Genomic DNA, 25753 nt, shown 5'->3' on the forward strand with positions numbered 1-25753 from the left:
GTTCAATACTTCTTCAAGATTTTGGATAACTAGTGGTGTGGAAAGTACAGAAATCACAGGTTGGGACATTTAGACAAGAGTGAATCACACACATGAGGAATGTGTTCATTCTTTTATTGTCCATTGTTTTAACCTGACTGAATACAAGATCAACAAGAGCACTGTACTCCTGGCAATTATTACATATGTTAGAACATGGATTTTGCATTGTAGACAACATTTAACACCAGTCTATGGGGTACTGCATTGCTTTTTATAAAGTTCAAAATAAAGATTTATTTTCAAACAAGTGACTTTGGTTTATTTCATACATTACACTTTTTCTTGCAGAAAAAAATAAAATTGTACAACTGCATAAATATAAAATTCTTCCACCATGAAAATGGTTAAAACATTCATAAAGACACAGCACCAGCATGTGATGCCTCCAGAAAGGAAAAAAGGAAAGTAAAATAAAATGTATAAAGCAAATTAATTAGCCCCGTCACTAGCCAAAGTGATGGGCAGATCCAGATCTCAGACACAGCTTTAGAACATACCGGAGGACAAGGGAAGAGATGTCAAGACAGCATTCAATACAAGCACAACACAACCCATCACCTTTGTGTGTTTTTCTGTAGTGTCACTTAAATTTTAAAGGGCAGTTCCCCCATGACAACCCCCCGCCCCAGCCCCAGGAAAAAACAAATCATAAAGACCCAACACCACAGGAAAAGACTATGGAGTATGTTAAAAATGTTCATTGATGGGCCATTTTCTTTGAAAGAGCAAAAAAAAAAAAAAAAAAAAGAAAAAGAAAAAAAAAAGTACCATGCCAGTTTTATTCCCGTTGAATATTTACACCTTGGACAGCAAACCTTGCTCACATAAAGTAGAAAACAGATACGATAAAACATGGCTTGAAAAATGACCAGAGTATGCACCTGTAGTACTGTACACTAAATAAAATACACAAGGCAGCAATACTTAGGGGCCAGAAACACTGCTTACTACAAGTCAGTTATGGAATCATAATTTACAGTAAAAATGGGCACGTCCCAAGGCTCAATTTTTCTTTTTTTGTCATTTACAGTAGAATAAATATTTTGTTGCTATTGCTACACTTTAATTTACATTCTAACCTATTAAATGCAGAAAGCGAGTGTAAAGCATATAGATTAAGTGTAGGTCCCATACGTATGACAGTTTGTTCAAGACTAGTAGGTTTTTGTTTTTGTATCTTTTTTACTTATTAAATGGCTAGTGGGAAAGATTTGTGCTTGTGATCAGCTCTTAACTTCAATTTTTACATCAAAACGTCCCTGAAAACGGTCTTTCTCACTGTACCCAATGTTCTCACCGTACGCCTTACACTCTATGCGAATTTCAGTGTCCATGGTGAGGTTGGTGAACTGTACGGCCAGCAGGGGCTGCAGGTATTTGGGCTGCAGGAGTTTGCCATAGTAGGGATAATACTGCAGAGGAAAACCAGGGTAGTTGCCCAGTCCGAAATACTCCACATTTCCAATTTTTTCCTTATCTTCATCTCGCTGAAATCCAGAATGAAATGCATTTTAATGGCTCACATCATAGATCACTATGTGTACTCAAAAACAAGACTCAATCTACAGAGTAGTTTGCAAACTTCTGAGAGAGGAAAGAACATCAACTCAGTCTATTCCATTGCAGCCTTGAGAAATGGTCATACGAGGAGACTATTCTCAATGTGCAAATGGATGGGGAAGCTGAGTCAAGGGCCAAATAAGCATTTCTTCAGGCCAGCACAGCCTCCTAGAAACAAGGTCAACACTGCAAGTCAGAAACTCCTTGCTGTTGGCCCCGTAGATGATATTCCCAGTGATATTATCTCCAACGTTTATTATTTGCCCCTCATTTTCTTGTTGAGAAATCAATCTCTATTTCCTTTCTTGGGGCTAGCGCCGTTTGGGGACTCCCTTTCTTTGTTCTGCCTTTCTCTCTAAACTGTCCATTAGTTTTTAGATCCAAAGGAAACATGCACTAACGGTTAGTCTTTCAATATTTTTTAAAGAGAAGCCCAAAACACAAATTTTATGTGACATTTTTTTTTTTTAATGTTGGCCCCAAATTTTTAATACATGCTGCAAGCCAGAAAGAAATTCTTCTGTGGGCTAATTCACCTCGGAGTTCTGTAAGCAAATATTCCAATGTATTAAATTCAGATATTTGAGTTTCTTATGCCAGTGGAGAAACTGACATCAGTCTTATTCTGATAACATCTTTTTTTTCTTTTAAAAAGTTTTACCCAGTATAGCTACAATTCAAGTCACTGAGACTTATACTTGAAAGCAATGTTTCTTATTTCTTATATTAAAACTTCACCTGTCACTTAAACAGTCTCATTCATTCACCCCTCTTCCCCTGTCCTTCCTCCCACCACCCCAGTAACCCTAAATTTATGTTTACCTTGCCAGTGCACTGAACGGGAAGGACATACGGGTTATACTTCATCACTGGGTAAGTCTCCAAGGACTCATTCTTGGGAGGCTAAAAATGAAACCCATTACTATCAGTAGATCGTAAATGATTTAAGTTTCTGAAAAATAAAACTAGTCTGTAGTCCAAACAAGTACGAACTGGTCACAAAATAACAAAAGACATCAGGATAGCAGAATGAATGACTCCCCTAACCAATTTAAGGTCATGTTTGTGATTCTGTCGAAATGAAAATAAGTGCCCAAGTTTTAAAACCATTACAATTAAGCTGTGATGCAACCCAGTACTAAATGGAACTTTTTAATAGTCGCCCATTATAAGCTTTGCTTAAAGACACTGAAAACTAAAAGCCAACCCAAAATATAATGTTCTTTATTTGCTAAGATTAGATTATATGGGAAAGATGACTGACATTTCTTTTTTCATAAAGCACGGGCTTTCCTCCTGAGTCATGAATAAATAATGCCATCCTTTTCTCTCAAGAATGCCTTCAAGTAAGCTTTCCTTTTTTGTTAGTTTAATCTCCAGTGGGGGAGACTGCCATTTAAGGAGTGTCTCTTTGCAATTTTCTTGGGAAAGTCCAATGTGTGAAACAGGAAGAGATGTCACTGCCTTAAGAGGAAGGGTTGTCTTGAAGGGATAAGTTCACTGAAAGGACCCAGAGTCCAGTCTGAACATTAATGCTGTCGTGAAATATCCAGAGCCGCCTCTCCTATACCCACGGCTGAACTCTTCCTCAGAAGTGTGATGAACATCAATTGCTGGAAGACAGTCACTTGCGTACTCAGATCAGCAAGTGAGTGTTGATGTGAGGGGTGACACATACGTAGTCTAATTAAAGTCAGATAAAACATTAGTTCCACATCAGGAAGGAACTACTATTTATGTACTTCTCTGTGTTGAATGCAAGCAAATGATCATCTAGATTTGACTCTTTTGGATGTTTCTGCCAGCAATATATTTATCTTTAAAAATATGTAGAGAAAATGCTTACTGATAAAAGAAGTTCCCAGAAGCTATCCTCCAAAGGTGAGGACAGTGAGATGCTGGGGATACTACGATCTCTGAAAAAAAGTAATTTCAAAATAGTTGGAGATTTGGGTGGAGGTGATGAATTTAGCCAGTGGCAATGGATAACCAAGTAGAGACCAAAGGAAAAGGAAAAAAAGGACTGAAAAGAAAGAATAGCTGAATTTATCACTGAACCAATTATCTCTAAAGATGTGGGAAGAGATGAATCACAATAGACTAGACTGCCTCTGTGAGGTTCAAATGCCACCACTCAATGTCTACGACGAGGAATGTCAGAAGCAAGGTATTCAAGAAAGCATGGCATCAGTCTTCTCTTGGCCACACCACACCAATTCCTCTTGCTGCTAAATAGCTGATTGATGTCAGTGAAGTATTCCCCAGCAATATGAATATCAAATATATTATGGCATAATGGTTCTCGCCATTTTTCTTCTATTATATCCTGTCTATGTGGAAAGCAGCTTAAAATCCTGTTGAGAGGTACATTAATTTCTGCCAGCGATCCATCAACCCAGCCAGCCAGGAAACCATCCATCCCCCACTGCTCATTTTTGCCTCTGGTGGCAATGAAGGAGCTTTGATGCATCCTTCAATTAACAAAACTTTTTATCTCTATGTTGATTTTCTTTTGAAAAGTATTCATGGGTAACGAGTATTGTAGAAATAATAGCATTCAGTAGAAAATTAATAAACAAAAGAGCCACTTCAGAAATGAAATGAGTTTGTTCACATAACTCAATATATTGCAGTCAATTTCTATCATAATTAAAAACAACACTCATAATGGCAATGCTCATATACGGGTGACTGGGGAAAGCCCATCAGAAGAAGCTAGGCTTAAGGGGAAAATGACAGCATTAATTCATGATCTGGAGGAGAGCTTTCCAAAAGCAGACAACACCAATAAATTTTCCATTCTTATGAAGAATCAATATAATCTCACCAAGTGGCAATTTGCCATTTTTAAGTGATCCAGAGTAATGTTTGCCCATTATAAGCTGCAATAATACAAAAGCCGATAGCATGGCTGGCAAAGTTCAGCCGAGATGATGTTAAACTTCTACTTTTGCAATAAAATTCAAAGAAGTACTTTTTCTGATTATCAATTTTTTTTTTAAATGTTCTTGTGGCTTCAAGAGGACCAAAGACTGTACCTGCAGGTGGTTTAAATTTTTTTTTTTAATATGTCTATAGAATTTTGTTAAAAAATAAAAAATAATTTTTAAAAATAATCCATTCTTTATGGAGTAAAAAAACCCATCTTTTTATTTTGTCTAACCACTAGACCACCAGGGAAAAAAAATATCTTTTTCTATTTTTACTTTTAAACAGTTTATGTCATAGAAAGTGTTATCTGGATACTGAGCAGGAGTATAAGAACAGGGCCACAGACTCACTTCAGAATTTAGCTTTGCCTCGCAGAATTCTTTTAACTTTAGAAAATTCAATTAATGCCCTAACTACAGGAACTGCAGGCTGCATACAGAAGTTTTTGGTGTTACTCTACTGACTGGGTTTCAGAATCAGCACTGAGTATACTTTAAAACTATCCTACATTGTCTTCTGAGATCAATGCTTAGTGTGAATGACTCATCTAAATTTTCTCATTTAAAATATTACTTGCCTTAGGTTTGAAGCCGAGAACTCGGTTGAGCTTTATAATAATACATGGTTTGCCCTCTCTGTAACCATAAGTTTCGTCATTTAATCCAGAGCAATTTCCCAGCCACTCAAGCTTGAATCTGCAGACCTTTCGCTCTCCTTGTTCATGATTAAGGTCTCCTCGTTCTTTGGGTTCACTGGGCACATCTAAAAATAAAAACACAATTTTTATATTATACCAGCAATTCCCTTAGCAGTTCTGAGAAAGAAAAAGGAACTTTCTTCCTTGTCATAGTCACCTACTCTGAGAGTGTGCTATTCTGCATTTAATGCATGATCTGCGTTAAGCAATTATCTCCAGAAAAACCGTCTCCCATCTCTTCACTCACATTAAAAGACAAGCAGTAGCTGGTACATGGGCCCACAGCAAAGCTACATAGTACTTGATTAGCACGGGACATCTAGTCTCTGGCAATATTTCCCTTCATTAAAATAACGGATTATTCAGCTATTTAGAAGACTGAAAGGATCATTTACACTGCCAACAGTGGCTTAGCTCAGTAACAGGGATATTATAGTCAGAACATAAAAGGACTATCAATAATTCTCAGAACTGGAAGGTTTTTATTTGGTCAGAGTTTTCTGGGGCTACGCCCCTAATTGGCATGTTAAACAGTAAAGAAGGAATAGGAAATAACTGGTATATTCCTTTTCAACCACCATTTAAGATTCTTTTTTGAGACAGGGTCTCACTCCATGGCCCAAACTGGAGTGCGGCAGCATGATCATGGCCCGCTGCAGCCTCAGCCTCCTGGGCTTTAAAGATCCTCCCACCTCAGCATCCTGAGTAGCTGGGACTACAAGCGTGCGCCACCCTGTGGCTAGTTTTTTTTTAAATTTTGTAGAGCTTGTGGTCCTGCTATGTTGCCCAAGCTTTTTTGATTTGAGTTTTTGCCTTTTAAAGCTATGCATCAAGCATTTGCTGGATGAAAAATTTTCTTCTGGAATTTTTAATTCATTCCTTATATAAAAGTCAGAAAAAGACCAAGTGAATATAGAATTCAAAGTTAATGCATAGCATGCTGGGGGAAAATAATGCAAATACCATAATTCATGTATAGTTTTTAAGTTCACAAATTAACTATTTTCCCTTCAAATGGTGAAGAGTCTGTATTTAGACTATCTCCTGTGAAGTGATTTACCCTGATTATCCCTTAGGGCCTTTTAATTACTGCAAAGTAAGATGAAAACCTCATTTAAATTCTAACAAGAAAAATCCACAGTGAAAATATTTTTAAATTATTATTTTCAAAATAACTTAAAATGGCAATTCACCCCATACTCTGACCAAGTCTCAGTCTGCTTTATAAAGAAATGGAGTTGGTAAACACTTGAACTGAATCAGAAGGTCTGTTATCACCTATTAAAACTCAGAAAGAGGTTTTATGTTTGTTTTGTTTTTTAATTTTAACTTTTTTGAGACAGGGTCTCACACTAGTACCCAGGCTGGAGTGCTGTGGCATGACCATGGCTTACTGCAGCCTCCTCCCACCTCAGCCTCCGGGGTAGCTGGGACCACAGGAACACACCACCACACTCAGCTAATTTGTTTTTTGTTTTTTTTTTTTTTAAGATGGGGTCTCACTGTGTTGCCCAGGCTGGTCTCAAACTCTTGGGCTCAAGCAATTCTCCCTCCTCAGCCTCCCAAAGTGCTGGGATTACATGCACAAGCCACTGCGCCAGCAAGAGCTTTTGTGTGTGCGTGTGGAAGGAATGAGAACATGGACTGGAAAATTCACAGTCCAGTTAGTAAGAGGGAGGACATGTATTCAATGACTTAATGAAAGTAACAGCCCCTCTTTACCCTTCATAAGTTATTTCCTTATCCTAAATGATCAGCTGCCCAACACGTATTTCACAGGATCAGTGAATGTATACTGACCCTACATCCTCCTTCATGAATGCCAGTGCAGTAACAGCTAACTATATCAAAAGATCTTTCTGATGGGAGAAGGCCCTGTGTACTCTTCTATAGGGAGAACTTTTGGGAGGAAGATAAAGAAATAAGTAGTTGTACTTCTCAGTGGGTGCAAGAGAAAGAAAACCCTAACTGTTGTCTTTGGGTCTGAATAGTAAAAATAGTGCCTCGGAGTGTTTTTCAGTAAAGACACCTTCCCAGTGCAGAAAATAGTTATACTTGAGGCTATGCTGTTTTTCATTGTGTCTTCTTTTTTTTTTTAAAAAAAAGTGTCTAAATATGGCCAGAGTACAATCTTTCATTATTTTAGGATTATCTCTCGATCATTAAATAAAAAAAAGAGGGAAACAAGAATTAAAGAAGTTTTTAAATTCTTTAAAGAAATAAGGAGAAAGAAAACTAGCCACAAACATCTACAATGAGTCTACTTACTGCCACAATCTTCAAAAATCATCTCTTCCTTCTGGGCTGAATCTTTGTACTTTTCCAGGAACCTAACTATGTTCAGCACATATGCCTCATAGCTCTTGGGATCATTAGGACGAAAGGCAATTTCAGTCTTCTGGATCTGAGGAATCTGTGTTAATCCTAGACCAGGTAGAGAGAAAAATCAGAGAGAAAATTATTAGTAGGAAGGCAGCAACCAAGATAATTAATTCAAAAGTAGACTTTCCACATTCAGAACATACTTTGTTAACTCCACCTGGCTAAAAAGAAAGGGTCTTGCTGCCCTTATGAAATCACTCCTCTGGCATTTGGATTAGGCAACCCCAAGTGCCAATGACTGTGCTTCAATATCACAGATCAGTCAATCTCCCTAGATAGAATAATACTTCATGGTAGGCATCACTTCCATTTTGTGAATAAAAGCACTGCTTGCACTGAAAGGCTAAGCACCTGGCCCAAGGTTGCACACAAAGTGGTAGAACCGGAATTCCAACCTAGGCATGCTATACTCCAAAGCCCATTATGTATCTAGTACTCCAACGTGCAGTTTTTAAAATGCCCTTCTAGTTAACATTGCATGCAGGTGGCTTTACCCTCCCTAATTGCGTGTAAGCCTTGGGCACAGTGATCTTTGTTTATAATCCTTGTCAGTAGATGTATAACCATTCCAAATTCTCAGGCTTACCTAATAGGGATATTTCTTTGGATCTCTTAACTTCCGCTGGATCTTTTAACCTAAACTGGAAGAATTTAGGACATACGAACAGTAACCACAAATGGTTCCCAATCCAAAAGTCTGAGCATGTCAATGGCAGATAAAATTCAAAGTCCATGTGCCTTAGATGTGCACTCTCTAAAGAGTTTGTTAGATTCTTGAAAATCCAAAAGCCTCTGCTTTCATGAGACTTCCTAGATGGATATGTGAACCACACTACACAGCACTACTCAGGAGCAATGGCTGTAAAATCCATCACAACTGCATTTCATTCTAGGACTGCCAAATAAAAGACGCCTGGTTACATTTGAATTTCAGATAAGCAACAAAGTTTTTGTTAATATAAGTTTGTCTCCAATGCTACAAGGGACATACTTACGTTAATATATTATTGTTTATCTAAGGCCGGGCATGGTGGCTCACACCTGTCACCCCAATACTTTGTGAGGCTGAGGTGGGTGGATCACCTGAGGTCGGGAGTTTGAGACCAGCCTGGCCAACATGGTGAAACCCTGTCTCTACTAAAAATACAAAAATTTAGCCAGGTGTGGTGGTGCACACCTATAATTCCAGCTATTCAGGAGACTGAGGCAGGAGCATCAATTGAACTCAGGAGGCAGAGGTTGCAGTGAGCCAAGATCGTGCCACTGCACTCCAGCCTGGGTGGCAGAGTGAGATTCTGTCTCAAAAACAATATATATATATCGTTTATCTAAAATTCAAACTTAAGTGGGTACCCTATATTTTTATTTATTAAATCTGGCAACTGGATTCTAATCCTCACTCCCAGATCTCCCCTCACTGTGTAGGGCCCAGAAGGGAGCACCTCATCACAATCCTTGATGAGTGACTCTGCCCTGGCTTCCCATCCTCACCTCCCAGCAGGTCAGGAAAGCACTTATGTCACCATCATTTAGGGGCTTGTCAAACATGCAGTCTCACCAGCTCCCCTCCAGGCCTACCATATCCTAATCTCTAAGAAAGAGATTTGAGAATCTGTTTAATAAGCATAAAAAGATCTTTAAACACCCTCGGCTGAGAACTGCTTCTCTAGGGAATTAGAATCTGAGAGTGACAACAGAGACTCCGATATGAAGACAATGACATTAAAGTGGAACTGATAACTAGAGTATATTCACTGTTTAGCAGCACCATTTGGAGGGCTTGAGAACCAGGCATCAGGAGGGCTAGACTACATGCTGTAGTTCTTTCTAGTGATTGAGGATGCTTTAAAAGTGGTTACATAATGAGGTGGGCTGGGGGTGGGGGTTGTATAGGACGCTTTTCCACACATGCAGTTCCCTAGAGGAATGGAAGGGATACAGAGGAAGACAAGTAATCACTGGAGTAAGGCACGGTGCCCAGGGCAAAGGACTTTAGGACAGTAATAGTCATCTTCAGGCCAGGTGCAGTGTTCATACCTGGAACCACAGCACTCTGGGAGGCCAAGGTGGAAGGATGGCTTGAGCCCAGGAGTTCAAGACCAGCCCAGGCAACCTGTTAAGATCCTATCACAATTAAACAAATCATTCTGAAAAGGATAATGTGGAGACTGAAAAACTCTTGGGACAAAAATTTCGACAGTGATGGAAATGAATCAAAGGGGAAGTGGCAGAATTTGCTCATAAAAATCTTCAGTTTAAAATAAACACAGGTTACAATTTACAAAATTTTGTAAAAATGCCTACAAGCCACAGAAAATTTTTAGTATTTCTAAAGCAATTTAAATATACTCCGAACAATCTTTTTATATGTTAAAATTGGCACTGTGATCATTTATGATGTAAAGCAGCAGTATGGTAAAAGAAGAGACACCTGCAAAAATAGAGGTGAGCAGAAGCTTCCACAGATAGTTAATGCTTGAGACAGCAATGGTAAACAGTTTCCCAGTGAAATGGCGCAAGTCGGACAGGGAGGGTCATTCCTGGTTTGAGTTGCAAATAAGACATTTAAGTCGAGGTGACTTGTTTGGACCTGGGGGAAGTACACGGGCAGGCCCAAAGCCAGAGACTCAACAAAAGTCATGAGAATGGGAGAATCCTTGAGAGATGGTCATGCTGAGGGGCACCGGAAAAGCGAGCCCGTAGGCAGCCACAGAGAGGCAAAAGCCTGTGCATCACTCAGGCAGGAGGTCTGCAGGAACCTCCTCCAGGTATTCTGTGTCATGTTTGGGGGTCAAGGACAAAAATGGACTCATGTGTACAAGGTTAAACAGTGTTTCCAGGCCTGGGAAAGACAAGGCAGGAGGGTGGTGAGTGGCTAGAAGGTTGAAGAAGGAGATCAAATGTCAGAAACCAAGGAGAGATCTCATCTGACTTTCAGGAAAGGTGGGGTGCGGGGTGGGGTGGAGGGGCAGTAAGAACCACAGCCAGGGGACTAAAGGGACATTGGTGTGATAAGCAACAATTATGCAAGTAAATGGGGGGAATGCAGCAAAAGCCAAAACATAAACAAGCCTGATGCTGAGGTTTGGAGAGTCTCACCCAACAAGCTGAAAGGAGGAGTGACCCTAGAAGGTCATGTTGAGAGTAAACATGGTAGGACCTGGATTGCAAACGGGTGTCACAAACACCCTTGTCCTCCCTGGCCTGGCTTCGGGGGCCTCTCCAGTGGTTTACCTCTTACTTTCTGGCTGCCTGCATTCTCTCTTCCAGTGGCTGCTCAAGGTTCCATTATTTTGATATGAGTATGAGGAACGGTGATGTCATTTCTCAGATTCTCCCACACGCAAAAAAAACGAAGAGTAAGAGGAGGAGGTATTATGCTGAGTGCTTTTCATTCCTTCGTGATGTCAAGTCCACAGTCTCCACTATTAACAGTGACCGGGGGACATGTATCAGACCTAAAACATTAGCAACTCTCACTCAGTCCTCTGGGGGCTTTACTAACAAATTGATATTGCTAGTGCATTCCCCAGGAGCCGAGGGGCTATGACCAAAACTAAGTTCATGTTTACTCACAGACCTGTAACAAACCTTTCCTGTAAGTGCCCCAGTTGTTGATCATCCAGGATCTGGTGGGGCATGGTGGCTAATGCTTGTAATCCCAGAACTTTGGGAGGACGAGTTGGGTAGATCACTTGAGACCAGGAGTTCGAGACCAGCCTGGCCAATATGGTGAAACCCCATCTCTACTAAAAATACAAAATTAGCCAGGCATGGTACCACATGCCTGTAATCCTAGCTACTCAGGAGGCTGAGGCACGAGAATCGCTTGAACCAGGAGGCAGAGGCTGCAGTGAGCAGATAGCGCCACCGCACTCCAGCCTGGGCAACAGAGCGAGACTGTCTCACACAAACAAAACAAAAAAACCAAGAAAATGAAAATCTACATGCAGTGGTACCACTGGCCCAGAAGAGTTATATACACAATTGGCCTTGTGTCACTAGATGGGGCAAATAAGAAATAATGAAAACCAAGTAATGGAACCACATCCCTTTCTACCTGAAAGTCCCAATTTTTCAGTAAGCATAGCTCATGATCTAAGCCCAGTCAAGTTTAAAATTACTTTGTGAGAGAAATAAAGATGGAGGCTGCTTGAAGAATCTTGACTTTGTTCTTACAGAAGCATCAGAAACTAAGGAAACCAAGAATGCAAGGGGTGAAATGGACAGCTAAGCATTGGGTCTTAGGACCCTGTGACTTGCCCAGCTGGACTAGATCTTAGGTCAAAGCCTCTGCTCTGTCCTTCCATTTTAAGTAACACAGAATCTTGGTAGAGAGAACTGAGGAATGAATGACAGATAAACCCCAGGAAGCTCAGTCATGTCCTATTCTCTTTTGTGAGCTAAGGTTTCCTTCTGGAGTCTGAGGGGTCTTAGACGGTGCTAACTAATATAAGCCTTAATGACTATCCTTTTAAGACATGGAACTTTTGATCCAAACGTCCCTTCCACTGAAAAAGCAGATGTCCTGGGTTTAGGTCACGCAATCAGCTCACATATACTTACTACATTCATAAACAAACGTCCAGGAGGCCATGCCACAGTCTAGTGGCTGCTGCCTCCTTGGTAGCTCTTCTGCTCTTTTTCCTCAGATTTCTGCAAGGTCTCTCTCTCACTTCACTATCTCTGCCTCCTTTCTTTTCTCTATCTAAAGCCTGATGGCCTGAGAACTTCTCCTGGAAATCACCAAAGATCAGCCCCCAGGTCTGTTCTGCTCTGGATAGTCTTAATTAGGACAGTTTTTGATGAGGTCTTCTCCAAACCATTAGAAAAATTCCTCTTCTCAAGTTACTTCTCTAAAACAACTAGATACTCACAAGAGAAAGATGAAAGACCTTTGAAAGGATGTCCAGATCCTTTAAATCATTTACTTGAGAATTATCAGACTGCTAAGAAGAGGTAGAAAGCAATGGGATTGGATTTGGTAACCTCATTCCAGATGGTTCCCAACTTACAATGTTTGTTATGATTCTTCAACTACACAATTGGCTTAATAGGGTTAGTAAATGCATTTTTGATTCAGGATATTTTTGACTTACAATGGGGTACTGGAACATAACCACATCCTAAATCGAAGAGAATCTGTATTTTGATTCTCCAACCATGACATTCCCAAGGGTTGCACAAATCTCACCTTGCTGACTGGAGTTCTCATGGGTCACATTTTCACACTAGACTGGACACTTTCTCCCAACATGGCCCTCTTTCTACTGCCCACTTCTGAAAGTTAGTTATGAGTCTGGATAACGATGAGCTCTGTTTGCAGTGGAAAATCCCAGAGGGCCAAAGACGGCAGAAATACCCAATTGCTGGCACGCAATTTCAACTTATATTCTAGGAAACAAATTAACCTTTGGCCTCTCCAGTCTTCTAATCCTGAATTTACATTAACCACCCCAAGCTCTATAGACAGCTTCGTTCTGATAAATAATGATATTTGCCTTAAGCTACATATCATTATTTAATAAAGCCACCTGAAGAGGCAGAAATCATAATCTAGGTGTATAAAATTTTAACATTTGGTTTTCAACTAGTATTTCAACTTTAGGTAACATTTGGATTAAAAAAAATACTTTTGGTCTCCCACTTGCTTTTCAAAGACACATTTACCTTTCCTTGGTCCCCATCTCTTGAGAAATAAGGAAGATCCCATGTTTGGCTTTAGTAAGTGTTGAAGGCACAAGAGGGAAAAGGTTTGAGGGAAGGATTTTGTTTCCAATCAGGTTTATGATGTAGCAAGTTCATCATTTCTCACTCTACCTATGAGTTTAAAGTATTTAAACTAGAATGCAGCCATTTTAATCTTGTAACAGTTATTCAAATACACAGCTGCTTGCACCTGTCAATTAATACATCTGATGAATCACTAGGTCAAATCTCTAACTAGGAATCATTTCCCATAGAAACCTCCAGGAAGGTACCCATATAACTGAGAAGGGCACAGGAGGCAAAGAAACACTTTTAAATGTAGCTGGATACAAAACACACATATCATGAGCCTCCTACACATTTCCTATATATTTCAAGTTAAAAAGTAATTTCCAATTTAAAAAAATACAGAGGCATATGAATTCATACACACACTCATATATAGACACTTAGACACATACATACACATGCATACACACTGCATGCATCATATATATGGTAGAAACTTCTCCTTTAAGTGCCATTCTGTAAGACCTAAGATATTTCTGGGTTTTGTTTTTTTTTGTTTTACATCTGTGGGTTGGTATCAACTTACCTAGCAAAATAAGGAGAGAGGCACAGGAAAAAAGGTGCCTTTGCACTTTCTGTAACTAGCTGCCTTTGACTCACCTTCTGCCTCCCGCTCCGCCTTAAACTCAGGCTCTGAGATTAGCAAGGAATAAATCTCCCTGCCTGCAGGCAGGGCCACAGTCACACCCTCCTCACACCCAGAATCTGCTCCCTTTACAAAATCTTAGAAAATTGAATCTCTGGATTATCTGGGTGTTTACTAACACTCAGGGTACAGAAATCATTCCTCCTGTCTAAGCTAAATGCTGTAAACTCTGAGGCCCTTCTCTGATCCATCCTCGTCTTCCTGTGGTTGTAGATTTACTTTCAGGAAAGCAGAGAGTTATTTAGTTTGGATAATCTATCTTTAAAAGTGAATATTCCAGAGGCGCAAATGCTTGGTATGTATTTTGTATAGCTCATAATTGTGCTTATTCTCAATACAGTAAAGAAAAGGTGCCACTTTTATAAAGGAACAACATAAATCGATGAATCCTAGTATTTTACATTAATTACACTCAAAGTCAAACTGAAGAACAAGTACATACAGTATATTTGACTTATCTAGATATAAAACATAACCGTTGTTAAGTAATATCCTGAAACAAGACACTGTATTCTACATGACATTTGATAAGATCTATTCATGCATGTTTGTGGGGAAAAAGCTACTGGATGATACATCCCTGTTCCCTTCATCTCTCCAGCTTCTCACTTGTCTTGGCTGCATCAGACCAGCTGGTCATCAGATTACTAGCATGAGAGAACTGACCAACAGTCCAGAACAACTGTCCAATAACCCCATCAGATTTTATGATACACGTGAACCCATTAGGCTACTTCTATGACCCTTGGGTGAATGCAACAAAAAATTAGTAAATGAAGCTTCACAGATCCAGCATTTTTTTTCCCACTGTCACTCCCACAGATTTGTTACCTGGTCCTCCCCATCAGGTTCCGCTTACTCATTGTACAGGGGGCATACAGAGTAAGATCTGTTTTTCTGTGGCTCCAAGAACACTGTAAAGTAAATCGTTAGGTTTCCTGTGTACCCAAGAGATGACTTACTGTTGTACCCTTGTCTTTAGAAATAAAGAAATCACTACTTGGGTAGTTGAGTTGTTGAAGCCAAACACAGTTCCCCCGACAGATCCTTTACCAAGTTCATAAGGTTGGGGAGTAGCTTTTGGACATCTAATTGCCATCAGTGCTAACTCATCTACCGCCTCAAATTCTGGGACCAGGTAGACAGGATCCATTTGAGGGTGGGAAGAGAGAAGGAGAGGGAAAGTGAGATGCAGTTGGGTGTATACAGATACATCGCGTCAGCTGAGAGATTACAAAGCAGTGTATTCTAACTGGAAACACCTGACTGGCACTTTGCACTAACAATCCCCTCCTAAGTATAAGGAAGCCAAATGTTTCTAATTTCCCCTTTGAAATGTGAGTGAGAAACAGTAATACAAGTATGAGGTAGTTGGGGGGGGGGCAGGGGGCGGGAATTATTCTGAGACTTACATAATGACTTCTCAGGAATTTTACTTAATCAAGCTGAGATTTGAATAATAATGGCTTGAACTCTAATGGGTTTTTTGTTTGTTTTTTTGAGATGGGAGTCTTGCTCCACAGGCTGGAGTCCAGCGGCACGATCTTGGCTTACTGCAACCTCCACCCGCCGGGTTCAAGCGATTTTCCTGTCTCAGCTTCCGAGTAGCTGAGATTACAAGTGCCTGCCATCATGCCCAGCTAAGTTTTGTATTTTTAGTAGAGACAGCGTTTCGCCATATTGGCCAGGCCAGTCTTGAAATGCTGACCTCAAGTGATCTGCCCACTTCAGCCTCCCAAAGTGCTGGGATTACAGGCAGGAGCCACTGCGCCAGGCCCCTAATGGGTTTTAAGATTAGATATTTCCTCTTCACAATCAAGATGAAACTGAAACTGCTGGTGGTGCCAGTGTGGTCGGCTGGTCTGCATCCACCCCACTTCTCCTGCTCGATTCCAGTTACCAACAAGCCAAGAATATGACCCTTTGAAAATGTGTCTGCTAGCGCCTGAGCCATCTATACTGCAGAGCTAAACAAAAAACCACCCACAACCTGAAAAGAAAACACAGTAGCATACATTCATACCTGCCTGCCAGGAAGCAAGCCAGCTGGGAATCTCCCGGACCCACCGATTGCCACACAGTGACCTTCATTTCATTCCACTGTTGCTAAGTGAGCCTGCGGTGGGGGAAGGGCAGCGGCGGAGGTGAAGAAGAGACTTTTCCATTACACCGCTATAGGCAGGCAGCAAGGCAAGCAGGGTCAAATCAGGGACAGGGCTTGGTGAGCCTGAGTGTGTGTGTGTATTCATGAGCATGTACGTGTGTGTGCGCGCATGTGCGCATATCCATGCGCATGCGTGTGTGTGCCTGTGCCTGCTCAGACCTCTGAGCACAGCTAATTGCGGTGGCTCTCCCCAGATCCAACTGCATCAACAGATGAGAAGCGATGCTGCAGACCAGCACTGCAGAACTGCCTAAGAGGGTCTCCTCTGGAGAAAAGCTTGGCAGGGGCTAACCCAACAAGTGTGGGTTCATTAAAGGGAGTGTATTTGCACAACAAATACAATGCCATTTAAATTAACTTATAAATTTTTAAAAACATGTTTCCCAAATGTCTCTTAAACATTTTAATGAAAAGCTAAGGTTTTACTGACTCCATGAAAATATAAGTGTGCAAAGCATCCCTATCATGTCATTCAAAGCTCACAGAGCCTGGAAATTCAGCATCCATAAAGAAGAAACTGCTGCTTCTAGTAGAGAGATAGGGCTATAAAAACAGAGGTTGGGCTGGGTGTGGTGGCTCACACTTGTACTTGAAGTCAGAAGTTCAAGACCAACCTGACCAACATGGGGGTCTCCACTAAAAATACAAAAATTAGCCAGGCATGGTGGCAAAAACCTATAGTCCCAGATACTCAGGAGGCTGAGGCAGGAGAATCACTTGAACCCAGGGGGTAGAGGTTGCAGTGAGCCGAGATTGTACCACTGCACTGCAGCCTGGGCAACAGAGCAAGACTCCCTCTCAAAAACAAAAAAAAAAGCAGAAGTTGCTCTCAACAGCCACCCTACATGTAATACCACTGGTTTTGCCACCATAAGTACTATTTGCTTTACATATGTTTATCATCTCATTTAGTTCTCATAGATTATATGATTCCCCCTTTTTTTTTCTTACTAGGAGACTTTTTAAAAATTTTTGTGTGTAGATATAGGGTCTTGCTATATTGCCCAGGCTGGTCTTGAACACCTGGCTTCAAAGGATCCTCCTCCTCAGTCTCCCAAAATGCTGGGATTACAGGCATGAGCTACCACACACAGCTGCAACAAGAGTTTGTAAAGAATATCACATGCATTAAACAGCCACCATTGCTCAGGGCCAACAAGCTGTATACATTCATCATTTTTTCTTAAATTTCACTTCCATTCTGTAGTTCAGTCCTTCCTCTGAGATTTCATGTTTGGCCTCTCGGCTTATCCAATATTAACGGCATACAGGCCCAAACACACTCATTGCACAATTGCCACTGCTTGATATGGCCACATTCACACGTTATTTAGAAGAAATCCAATTACAAGGTATTCTGGTGTACAAAGGGCAGTCAATACCCAGTCAGGTTGGATTTGCATTCATGACTCAAATTCAGCTGATAATATTATTAGTAAGTCTTTATATCTTTAAATGATATACAAACGTTCACACCCACTAGTGTATCTAACTTAAATTTACAGTTTTCTCTCTTTAACCAACATGAAAATGGAGGCTTTAAAGATACTAATATGAAGTCAAAAAATGATCAGGGTATTCTTAAGCACATCTGTTTAGTCTGCATACTTAAGGAGTTCGTTATTTCCTAAGCAAAATACAAATTTCTAACATCTATTCTGAAAAATGCTAAGAAGCGTCCAGTTAAAACCCTTCAGGCAACACAAGGCCATCAGAGTAGCCCAGGGGATGCACTTTGCGGCAGCAGCAGCAGTGGGAACTCTGCTGGCCTGGCCTGCTCAAGGTTACCATCATCTTCATATGAATGTCATGTCCCTTGGGAAAGGCACCAAAAAACCCCACAGGGTAAGGCAGGTGAAGAGGAGAGGCCTGGACTAGACTCTCCTGAAAGGTGATGGGGGAAGGGTTGAGGAAAAGAAGGGTCAAAAGAATAGGGAAGATGGAGGACTGAGGACTTTTCCTGTGACTCAGACCACAGGACCGGAATGCATTTTTCCAAGATGAGCCACCAGCATTCCTTTGGAGAAGTCAGAGTTTGTCCGGTCAGTCCAACTTCTGTGAGCACACTAAATATAGGTACTAAGAACATGTCTTTTAGGAAGGGGATGAAAGGAAGGGGAGGGAGGCAGGGTGCGGGGGAGTTGGAAACGACTGAGCACTTCAACCAGTTACAGGTAAGGTAATTTCCAAGTTCTTACTTACAAGGTCGGGCACTTTGGCTATTTCTTTTACAATCCTGTCTGCAAAGAGTACGAAGATAATTTTTATTAAAGGCTGACGCCTCAGAATTTATATAGTCAAGGACCATTTCTTTAAAATCTAGAAAATTAAAGAAAATATTTGACTTTGTAGTCATATTTGGCTTTGAGTATAAGAATTCTAAAATAGCAGTCCAGGCGCAGTGGCTAACACTCACACCCCCCAACTCTCTAGGAGGCCGAAGTAGGTGGATCACCTGAGGTCACATTCACATGTTATTTAGAAGAAATCCAATTACAAGGTATTCTGGTGTCAATTACAAGGTATTCTGGTGTACAAAGGGCAGTCAATACCCAGTTAGGTTGGATTTGCATTCATGACTCAAATTCAGCTGATAATATTATTAGTAAGTCTTTATATCTTTATAAAGCCTGGCCAACATGGCGAAACTCCGTCTCCACTAAAAATACAAAAATTTGCCAGGCGTGGTGGCGCATGCCTGTAATATCAGCTACTTGGGAGACTGAGGCAGGAGAATTGCTTGAACCAGGGAAGCCGAGATCATGCCACAGCCTGGGTGACAGAGCAAGACTATACCTCAAAAAAATAAAAAAGAATTATAAAATAGCATGATCATGGAACAGCTTTTAAATGGCAAAACAAAGAACAAAAACAAACAAAAGATCTGCACCAATTAAAATTACTACTACTAATGGTACCATAAAAGTTCTAGTAGAAGGAGACATGAAAAGACACCATGCTTCCCTATCACCGAAGCCGATGTAAAACATGTTTCAGCTTCTCTGCGTACTGCAGAATTCTTGCTTCGACCTTTCCTCAGACCCACCTCTTGTGGAAAACAGTTGCTGGAAACTGGATTGTTAAGCAGGTTTAACTCATGTTATTTACTTACGTGATATTTTTTTTTTCCACTTCCCCAATCCCCCAGATCTAAATTTATCTGGAAATTTTTTGAGTTTTTCTTACAGTGGAGAACTATTTGACTTAGGGCTACACAACAATGCTTGCCACCTCTATTCTGAAAATCTTCCTCTGCAAATCCTTCCCACACTTAAAGTAGGCATGAAAAGTCTGTGGCAGGCAGTGGCCCTTGATCTAGGCTGCTCAGAGCCACGTAGATCATCTGAAGATTGTCACCTAAATACAGCTGTTACTAAACCTTTGCCAAGGGAAAGCAGAGAAGGGACAAGTCATTGCCACCCTTCAGCAGCAGCCTCAAGGTCATTCATAAGACAGAACCCGGAACTTATGCAACACTTTCTCTCTAGGTCCTCCAGACAAGGATTTGTACAGCAGTCAGATGGTAAATTCACTTTTGTGGCTGTTCCACTGCCTCGTCCTGTTCAGCATCAGGCATGATGGTGGTGGGCCTTTCATGGCGTTTCCTGACTGGTGGTGGACACGTATAGCTGTACACTGTGGCACCCAAATCACAGCAGGGACGCATGTGTCAGGTTGCATTTTCTTATGATAATCTTTTTGTTCACCCAAGTTTTTAAGAGCTAAAGGAGACAGTTAATTAAACTACAAAATTGGACCAGAAAGCTGGCAAATGAGATGCTTATTAAACCAATGGGTATAAATATTGAGTAGTGAAAGAAAGAATGACTTTGCTCAAGGTCAAACTGCAAATTAACAGCAGGTGGGATAACAAACCCCTAAAGTTATAGCTCCTCTCCCTCTGAGTAGCTGCCCATTCCACAGCTTATCATCTCTAAAACTAAGTTAGCCTTTTAAAACAGGAGCCCAAGCAACTTTTTTAAAAGAATTTATCTGAATCATAGTCCCCTTCAAGAAGTAAAAATGTCTGTTAGAGTTGAAAAGGTCTGGAAAGAATCCCACTAACCAAACCCTAGAATATGAAAGATGAGAAGACTGGGGCCCCCATCTGAACTCAATCTGTTCAGTCACATAGCTGGTGGGTAGGAGGCTGGGCCAAGCACCAGGACTCTTCACCCTCACGCTAGAACTGTATAAATAAGATGTCTGCAACCCCTGGGAGCTCTGCCTGCAATGCGGGTAGGACATCTGGCTGCAGCCGAGAGACGTTCCACTTTTTCCTTTTCATGATTGCTTTAAAACTACATTACAGAGTAATTTTCCAAAGAATTTTTTTCTCAACAGTAAAGGTGACACTTATGTGATCTCTGAAGGAACCGAAGCTATTCATGTTGATTTTACCTGGTGGGGCCACTCGGTCCTGATATGTGGGCTTAAGTTCACTGATGGTGAGAAGCATCACTTGGATGGTTCCGATGAAGATGCCAGCCAGGCAGCCATAAAATATTACGTAGAATAGAAGGATCTTAACTGCAAGGAGAATAGAAACAAAAAGCTGTGATGCAGTCACATGCTCAGAATGAAAGTTTAATCTTCCATGGATGAATAAACTTCCTTCCTGGCCCCCCACCCACCCCGGCCCCCTGCATGGTTTCTTCCTTCTCCAATGTCAAGTGAGTGCACCTCACCCCCACTGACACAGGGTAAAAATCGAGAGGCTGGGCAGCCCTCCACTTACAGTGTGTATGGGAGGTGGTTAAGGGTAGGAGGAATGTTCAGCTAGAATTAGGATCCTTATATTTTTATTCCCTAAATTAAAAAATCATTATATTTTTTTAATTCCCTAAATTAAAAACAAAGTATCCGTATTTTTTATTCTCAAACTTATAAAAAAAATGGCCAATAAAATCTAGAGCTATGTTTGGATGCTTATGCAATGAATTTAAAATATGACAATATACTCCCTTAGAGACCTGTGTTTTCTTTGCTTGAATATCCCTTGACATTTAAATACTCCAATCCAAGCTCTGCTGCTTCTCCAAATGCTCAGATGCCTGAGGGTTATTTTGCTGTGGCAGAGCAATGAATGCTGAGAAACCCAGTGATGATATTCTCCCGTTCTTTACTCACCCTACCTTTGGTCTGTATTACTGACTAAGCACAGTCTTTCCCCTCGGAGGACAAGACAAGGGAAAAAAGAAGAAAATTTGTATAGCGAAAATGACCAGCACATTTTAATTTCATCTTCTGACTGGAACCAGAATAATGACTGACTTGTTGGGCTGCATTTTCTTTTTCCCATAGTTAACAAGATAACAGGATGGAGGCTGAAATAGCTGTAAAAGCAAAACACAACTGAATACAAAGATGGGAATGAGGGTGGCTATCAGTTACTGGTTTACAAGGATTATCTCCCTGATTAGCTGAGTAGTAACAGGCTGTACTAGGCATTGCCTGGCAGCCCTGCGCCAGCCAGCCAAACAACTCAATGTGAATGCAAAATGGGGAGCAAGTGAACTGTAAGGTTATCGAGTCAGAAACATGACTGCACAAAAGAGCCTTAGGTTACTGCTAAAAAGGTCCAGATCTCATGCATTAAATGCCAGGGTACTTAAGGAAGAGCCACTGAAAAACAGTATCATCAAAAAGGAGTCTATGTGGTAGGAGGAGCCAGGGAGGGAGTGGGTACACAGTTGCAGGAATTAGCCTTATTGCCCACTCCCTACATTTGAAAGCCCAACTTTCCTATCAGGCACTAAATAGTTAAGGGAAATCAGGCTACAGGGCTGTTAAAACAAGCAAAACACACAAAATCTGAACCAAAATGCCTCATCATAATCCTTTTTCTCCTCTATTAAAAGCAAAGAACAAAGATAAGGAAGAAACAAAAGCTGGTGTAATCCAGAACTACAGCGCTCAACTCAATCACTCCCTCCCTGCAGGAGGAGGGTTAAGTGCTGCATTCCGTATCCAAGCAGCAGTAGGCAAATTGCAATGCTGTGACGTCAAGAGATCTGGAAAATTTTTCCAGTGAATGCTCCTAAGAGGTGCAAGAGTTGGTGTAACAGTCAGCAAGACAGCTGTTGTAGCCTTGATTCAAGTTTCCTCTCACTGTTCCCCACCCGCACCTCATCTTGGTGCTCTTACCTTAGGACATGTGCCCCTTTGAACAACTGGAACACCTCTACACTCATTCCCTGGACTCCAGATACCTCATTCTAACAACATAGGAGGGCACCTAACTGATGCTACAGTTTAAAATACAAATAGAGCAATGGAAAAATAAGTCGTTTTGCAAGTATGCCAATTAAGCTCAGAATCATACAGCCTTTCTCCATTCTACCCACACAATATCCTAAGAAAAGTGAAGAATTCTCCTTTTTTGCTCTGACCTGTTACTTGATAAAATCTCCCTAGTTACTGCCATGAGGTCACTGGGAAAGAGTAGAGCATTCAGGACTAGAAGGGCCTATGCAGTGGCTCACCCAGACACAGGCCACCAGGGGCTACCCAAAAACAAGGCTAATACACCAACTAGCTGGGGTGGCACTATTAGGGGAGTGGGCAGGCTTTAGAGGCTTCTCCTTTCATGCAATTTTTCTTACTTTAAGAAAAAGCAACACAGAGGTTTTTTTGGAGGAAAAAAAAGTTTGTACCCTTCAAAAGGTCACAGGCAGGCATCTAGGCCTAGCTATAAATATAAAACCTACCAATGTCTGTATTAACCTAATAAAAAGGTGGAAAGCACAAAGTGATGTGCACACTGTGATTTCTCCAGCAGGTGACAGGCGAGTCTCCTGCGTCCATCTTGGTGAAAATCCACCTAGAAGCAAAACCGAGCCAAGGGCATCCTGTCCTCACCCCAAGGGCATCCATGTTGGGCCCAGTGCTGGAAAAGGGGCATTTTCTCTGTAAGAGCCAGTAATTGCTGTCACCTTCTCTACCTAAGAGAGACTCTGACAGTTGTTACATTGCCAGAAAGAGGCAGACATATTAGCACGAAACAAAAAGCGGTTTTTTAGCCCCGTACCTGTACCACGGAACATGGAAGGGAAGAGGAGGCAAGTACAACAGCCCTCGGGTCTACATTCATAAATCAGCATACTGATAGCTCGGTAGATAGGATATCAAGACATAAATATTGACACACACGGTCTCTCTTTCTCTCTCTCATTGGAGGTGCTGCCCATTAAATGTCGGCTTAAAGAATGAGTCAGTCCATACTGCTTTACTCTCTAAAGCAAATATTATTCTAAGAAGCATAAAATTGGAATGAGGAAAGATAAATGTTTTATGAAGGGGAAAAGGACAAGAAGGAAAATTTCACAATGTCCCTAGAGTCAATGCAGCCCCTGCCCCGTGACGCAGCAGGGTCAGACCACCAGCTAAGGAAACCCCAGCTAACCTGGGAAGAAGGGTGTCCAGACCACAGTGCACCTCCCAGGCCTCCCTCAAGTTACAAGGAGTTGCCAGGAAGCTATCTACACACACCCCACAGTTCTTCAGGTTTTCCTTTCCACATTAAGAAAATACAGGAAACTACCTTTATGCCTCAGACACTATGACAATAATCTCCATGAAGAACAGTCTCCCCAAAACAAAACATTTTTTAAAAAGTTAAAACCCATTAAAGAGGTACATTTTCCATGGCTCAGGGATACCTATGCTTCCCAGTAACACCTTAGAAAGAGGCTTCACCTTGACTAACCTTGAAATGTGATGCATTATTAACCCTTTACTTTTCAATCAAGAGAGTCTAACGGGCTGCCTTTTTTTTCTTTACAAAAATTCATATATTCCAGCTTCTTCCATTTCAAAATGTCAGCTAAGCACTCTTTCCCTGACTCATTCTCCTGCTGATTCCCATAGATCCTCACAAACCGGAACACCAATCGGCCTCTGCTGAGGACTCCGTGAATGACTGCGGTGGTGGTGCTAGTGGTGTTGGCGATAGTCATGATGATCATGATGATCATGATGATGTTGGAGGAGCAGGGGGCAGTGATGTAGCAGGGGGAGTTCCCTCCCTCCCTCGCTCGCTCGATCACACAGTCACGACTTTTATAGATTCGCCTACAACTCTGCCCTTCAAAATGACCTTTTACAAAAAAAAAAAAAAATGTCACCCTTCCGGAGTAGAGAGGCTGAAAACAAGGAATCTAATTTTCGATGGGAAACGTCCATCCAACCAAGCAACAGGCTGCACAAAATATTTTTGATGAGCTGCTTCTGCATTTATATTAGACTAGCCCTTCACCATAATCAACCCAAGCTACTGACTGATCCACATCTGTCTGGGTAGACCTTGAAAACAACCAGACTTTGCCAGGTTTGGGGCCAAGGCTAAGAATCGGAGTCCTGACATGAAGCTTACTGAGCCATTTCTGGGTGGTGATGACTCCAGGGGAGGTCACGGAGGGAAACCCTTAGCCATCGCTGTGAAATACTGCAGTGTGGATGGATTCCTCTCCGCCCTTCCCTTTCCTCTCTCTTTTGAGGTACGTATTTAGACTAGAAGAAAGATGCTGTAACACACAACCTCGCCTGCATTAGATCCCATTGCCTCTTGAGGTTCTCACGACCCCAGATCTCATTTCTTTAAGGACTCAGGACAGAGGAGAGACAGATGTAGTCTCGCAGAGCCTGGCCATTCCCAGGAGGAAAGGGCTCCACCGAGGCACAGTAGGAAAGCCTGCTAATTACCAAGCCAAGATCGCTACAATACGCATAACCTTCTGCCTGTCGCGTTCCAGCCCCGACCCTGCGCCCCATTCTGGGGACTCCGCATTTCCGCACAGGATGGCAAGGCCAGGCCGGCGCGACCGAGCAGTGCCCACCACCCTCACCCCCTCCACCCCGGCCAGCGCGGCGGGTGCCGAACTGGCCGCGAAGCCTGCGCAGGGGATGCGCCACCCGGGAAAGACCGGACACTGCGGCCGGGAGCTGCGGACCCCTACTTACACCAACTGCCACCGGTCCTGCCCAAAAACTCCTTCTTCTCTGAGTTCCAGATGAATTTCTTCCAACTGCCCTCCTCCTTGGCTTTCCCGCGGGCCATGGCGACGGCGGGTCAGCAGCTGCCGCGGTCCGGAGGGTGGGTGGCTGCGGCGCGCGCCCTGGCGTCCTCTGCGCCGCTCCGCGTCTCCGGCCTGGCTCTCCACAGGCAGGACGCGCCGCGGCCGCTGCGGTTCTCCGAGTGCGAGACGCGCGGCGGAGGAGCCGAGGCAGGAGCGGGAGGAGGAGGAGGCGGCGGCGGGGCGGGGACGGAGGGAGGGACGGCGCAGGCTGCGCGGCTCCGAGCCCCGCACCTATTGGTGGGCGCGCGGCCGCTCGCGGGCTTTCTTTGGTCTGCTGGGCGCTCTTCTAGCCCTTGGGGGCTCGGGGGCTCCGCGAACCCGCAGCTGTTCTCCCGCTGCCACTGGGGACGTGTGCTGAGCCCCCGCCTCCCGTGACCACTGCAGAGAAAGGCCAGGGGCAGGAGAGTCAGAAGGAAGGACGGACAAGCGGACTGCAGGCCAGCATCTGCGCGCCCGCCACCAGCCGAGAATTGGCT

At 42.3% G+C, this 25753-nt stretch overlaps 2 protein-coding genes across 5 annotated transcripts in view; one reads left to right on the forward strand and one right to left on the reverse strand.

The window, feature by feature from the left end:
* Positions 1-289, forward strand: part of NME7 (NME/NM23 family member 7) — a 155129-nt gene extending 154840 nt beyond the window's left edge. For all 4 annotated transcript variants that reach the window (XR_013529555.1, XR_008477615.2, XM_008985065.5 and 1 more), the window contains one exon: positions 1-289. Coding sequence is in view for 2 of the 4 variants with exons in the window: in XM_008985065.5 (XP_008983313.3) it covers positions 1-33 (33 nt within the window). In the remaining 2 variants the exon portion in view is untranslated.
* Positions 98-25753, reverse strand: ATP1B1 (ATPase Na+/K+ transporting subunit beta 1). The gene is made up of 6 exons (XM_002760384.7): positions 25162-25753; positions 20602-20730; positions 7499-7654; positions 5111-5295; positions 2425-2505; positions 98-1529 (listed from the first exon to the last, which is right to left on the reverse strand). Exons 1-6 carry the CDS (start codon positions 25256-25258, stop codon positions 1266-1268), a joined length of 912 nt encoding a protein of 303 aa, XP_002760430.1. The 5' UTR covers positions 25259-25753; the 3' UTR covers positions 98-1265.

Source organism: Callithrix jacchus, chromosome 18 (genome assembly GCF_049354715.1).
Source record: "Callithrix jacchus isolate 240 chromosome 18, calJac240_pri, whole genome shotgun sequence".
Taxonomy (NCBI): domain Eukaryota; kingdom Metazoa; phylum Chordata; class Mammalia; order Primates; family Cebidae; genus Callithrix; species Callithrix jacchus.

What these genes read in the sequence shown, in the direction of transcription:
- ATP1B1 (XM_002760384.7), bottom strand. Translation starts at nt 25,258, where the DNA reads ATGGCCCGCGGGAAAGCCAAGGAGGAGGGCAGTTGGAAGAAATTCATC. An exon ending in GGACCGAGTGGCCCCACCAG is followed by an intron (nt 7,655 to 20,601) that starts GTAAAATCAACA and finishes TACCTGGTCTAG; the next exon opens with GATTAACACAGATTCCTCAG. An exon ending in TTCTCGGCTTCAAACCTAAG is followed by an intron (nt 2,506 to 5,110) that starts GCAAGTAATATT and finishes TTTCATTTTTAG; the next exon opens with CCTCCCAAGAATGAGTCCTT.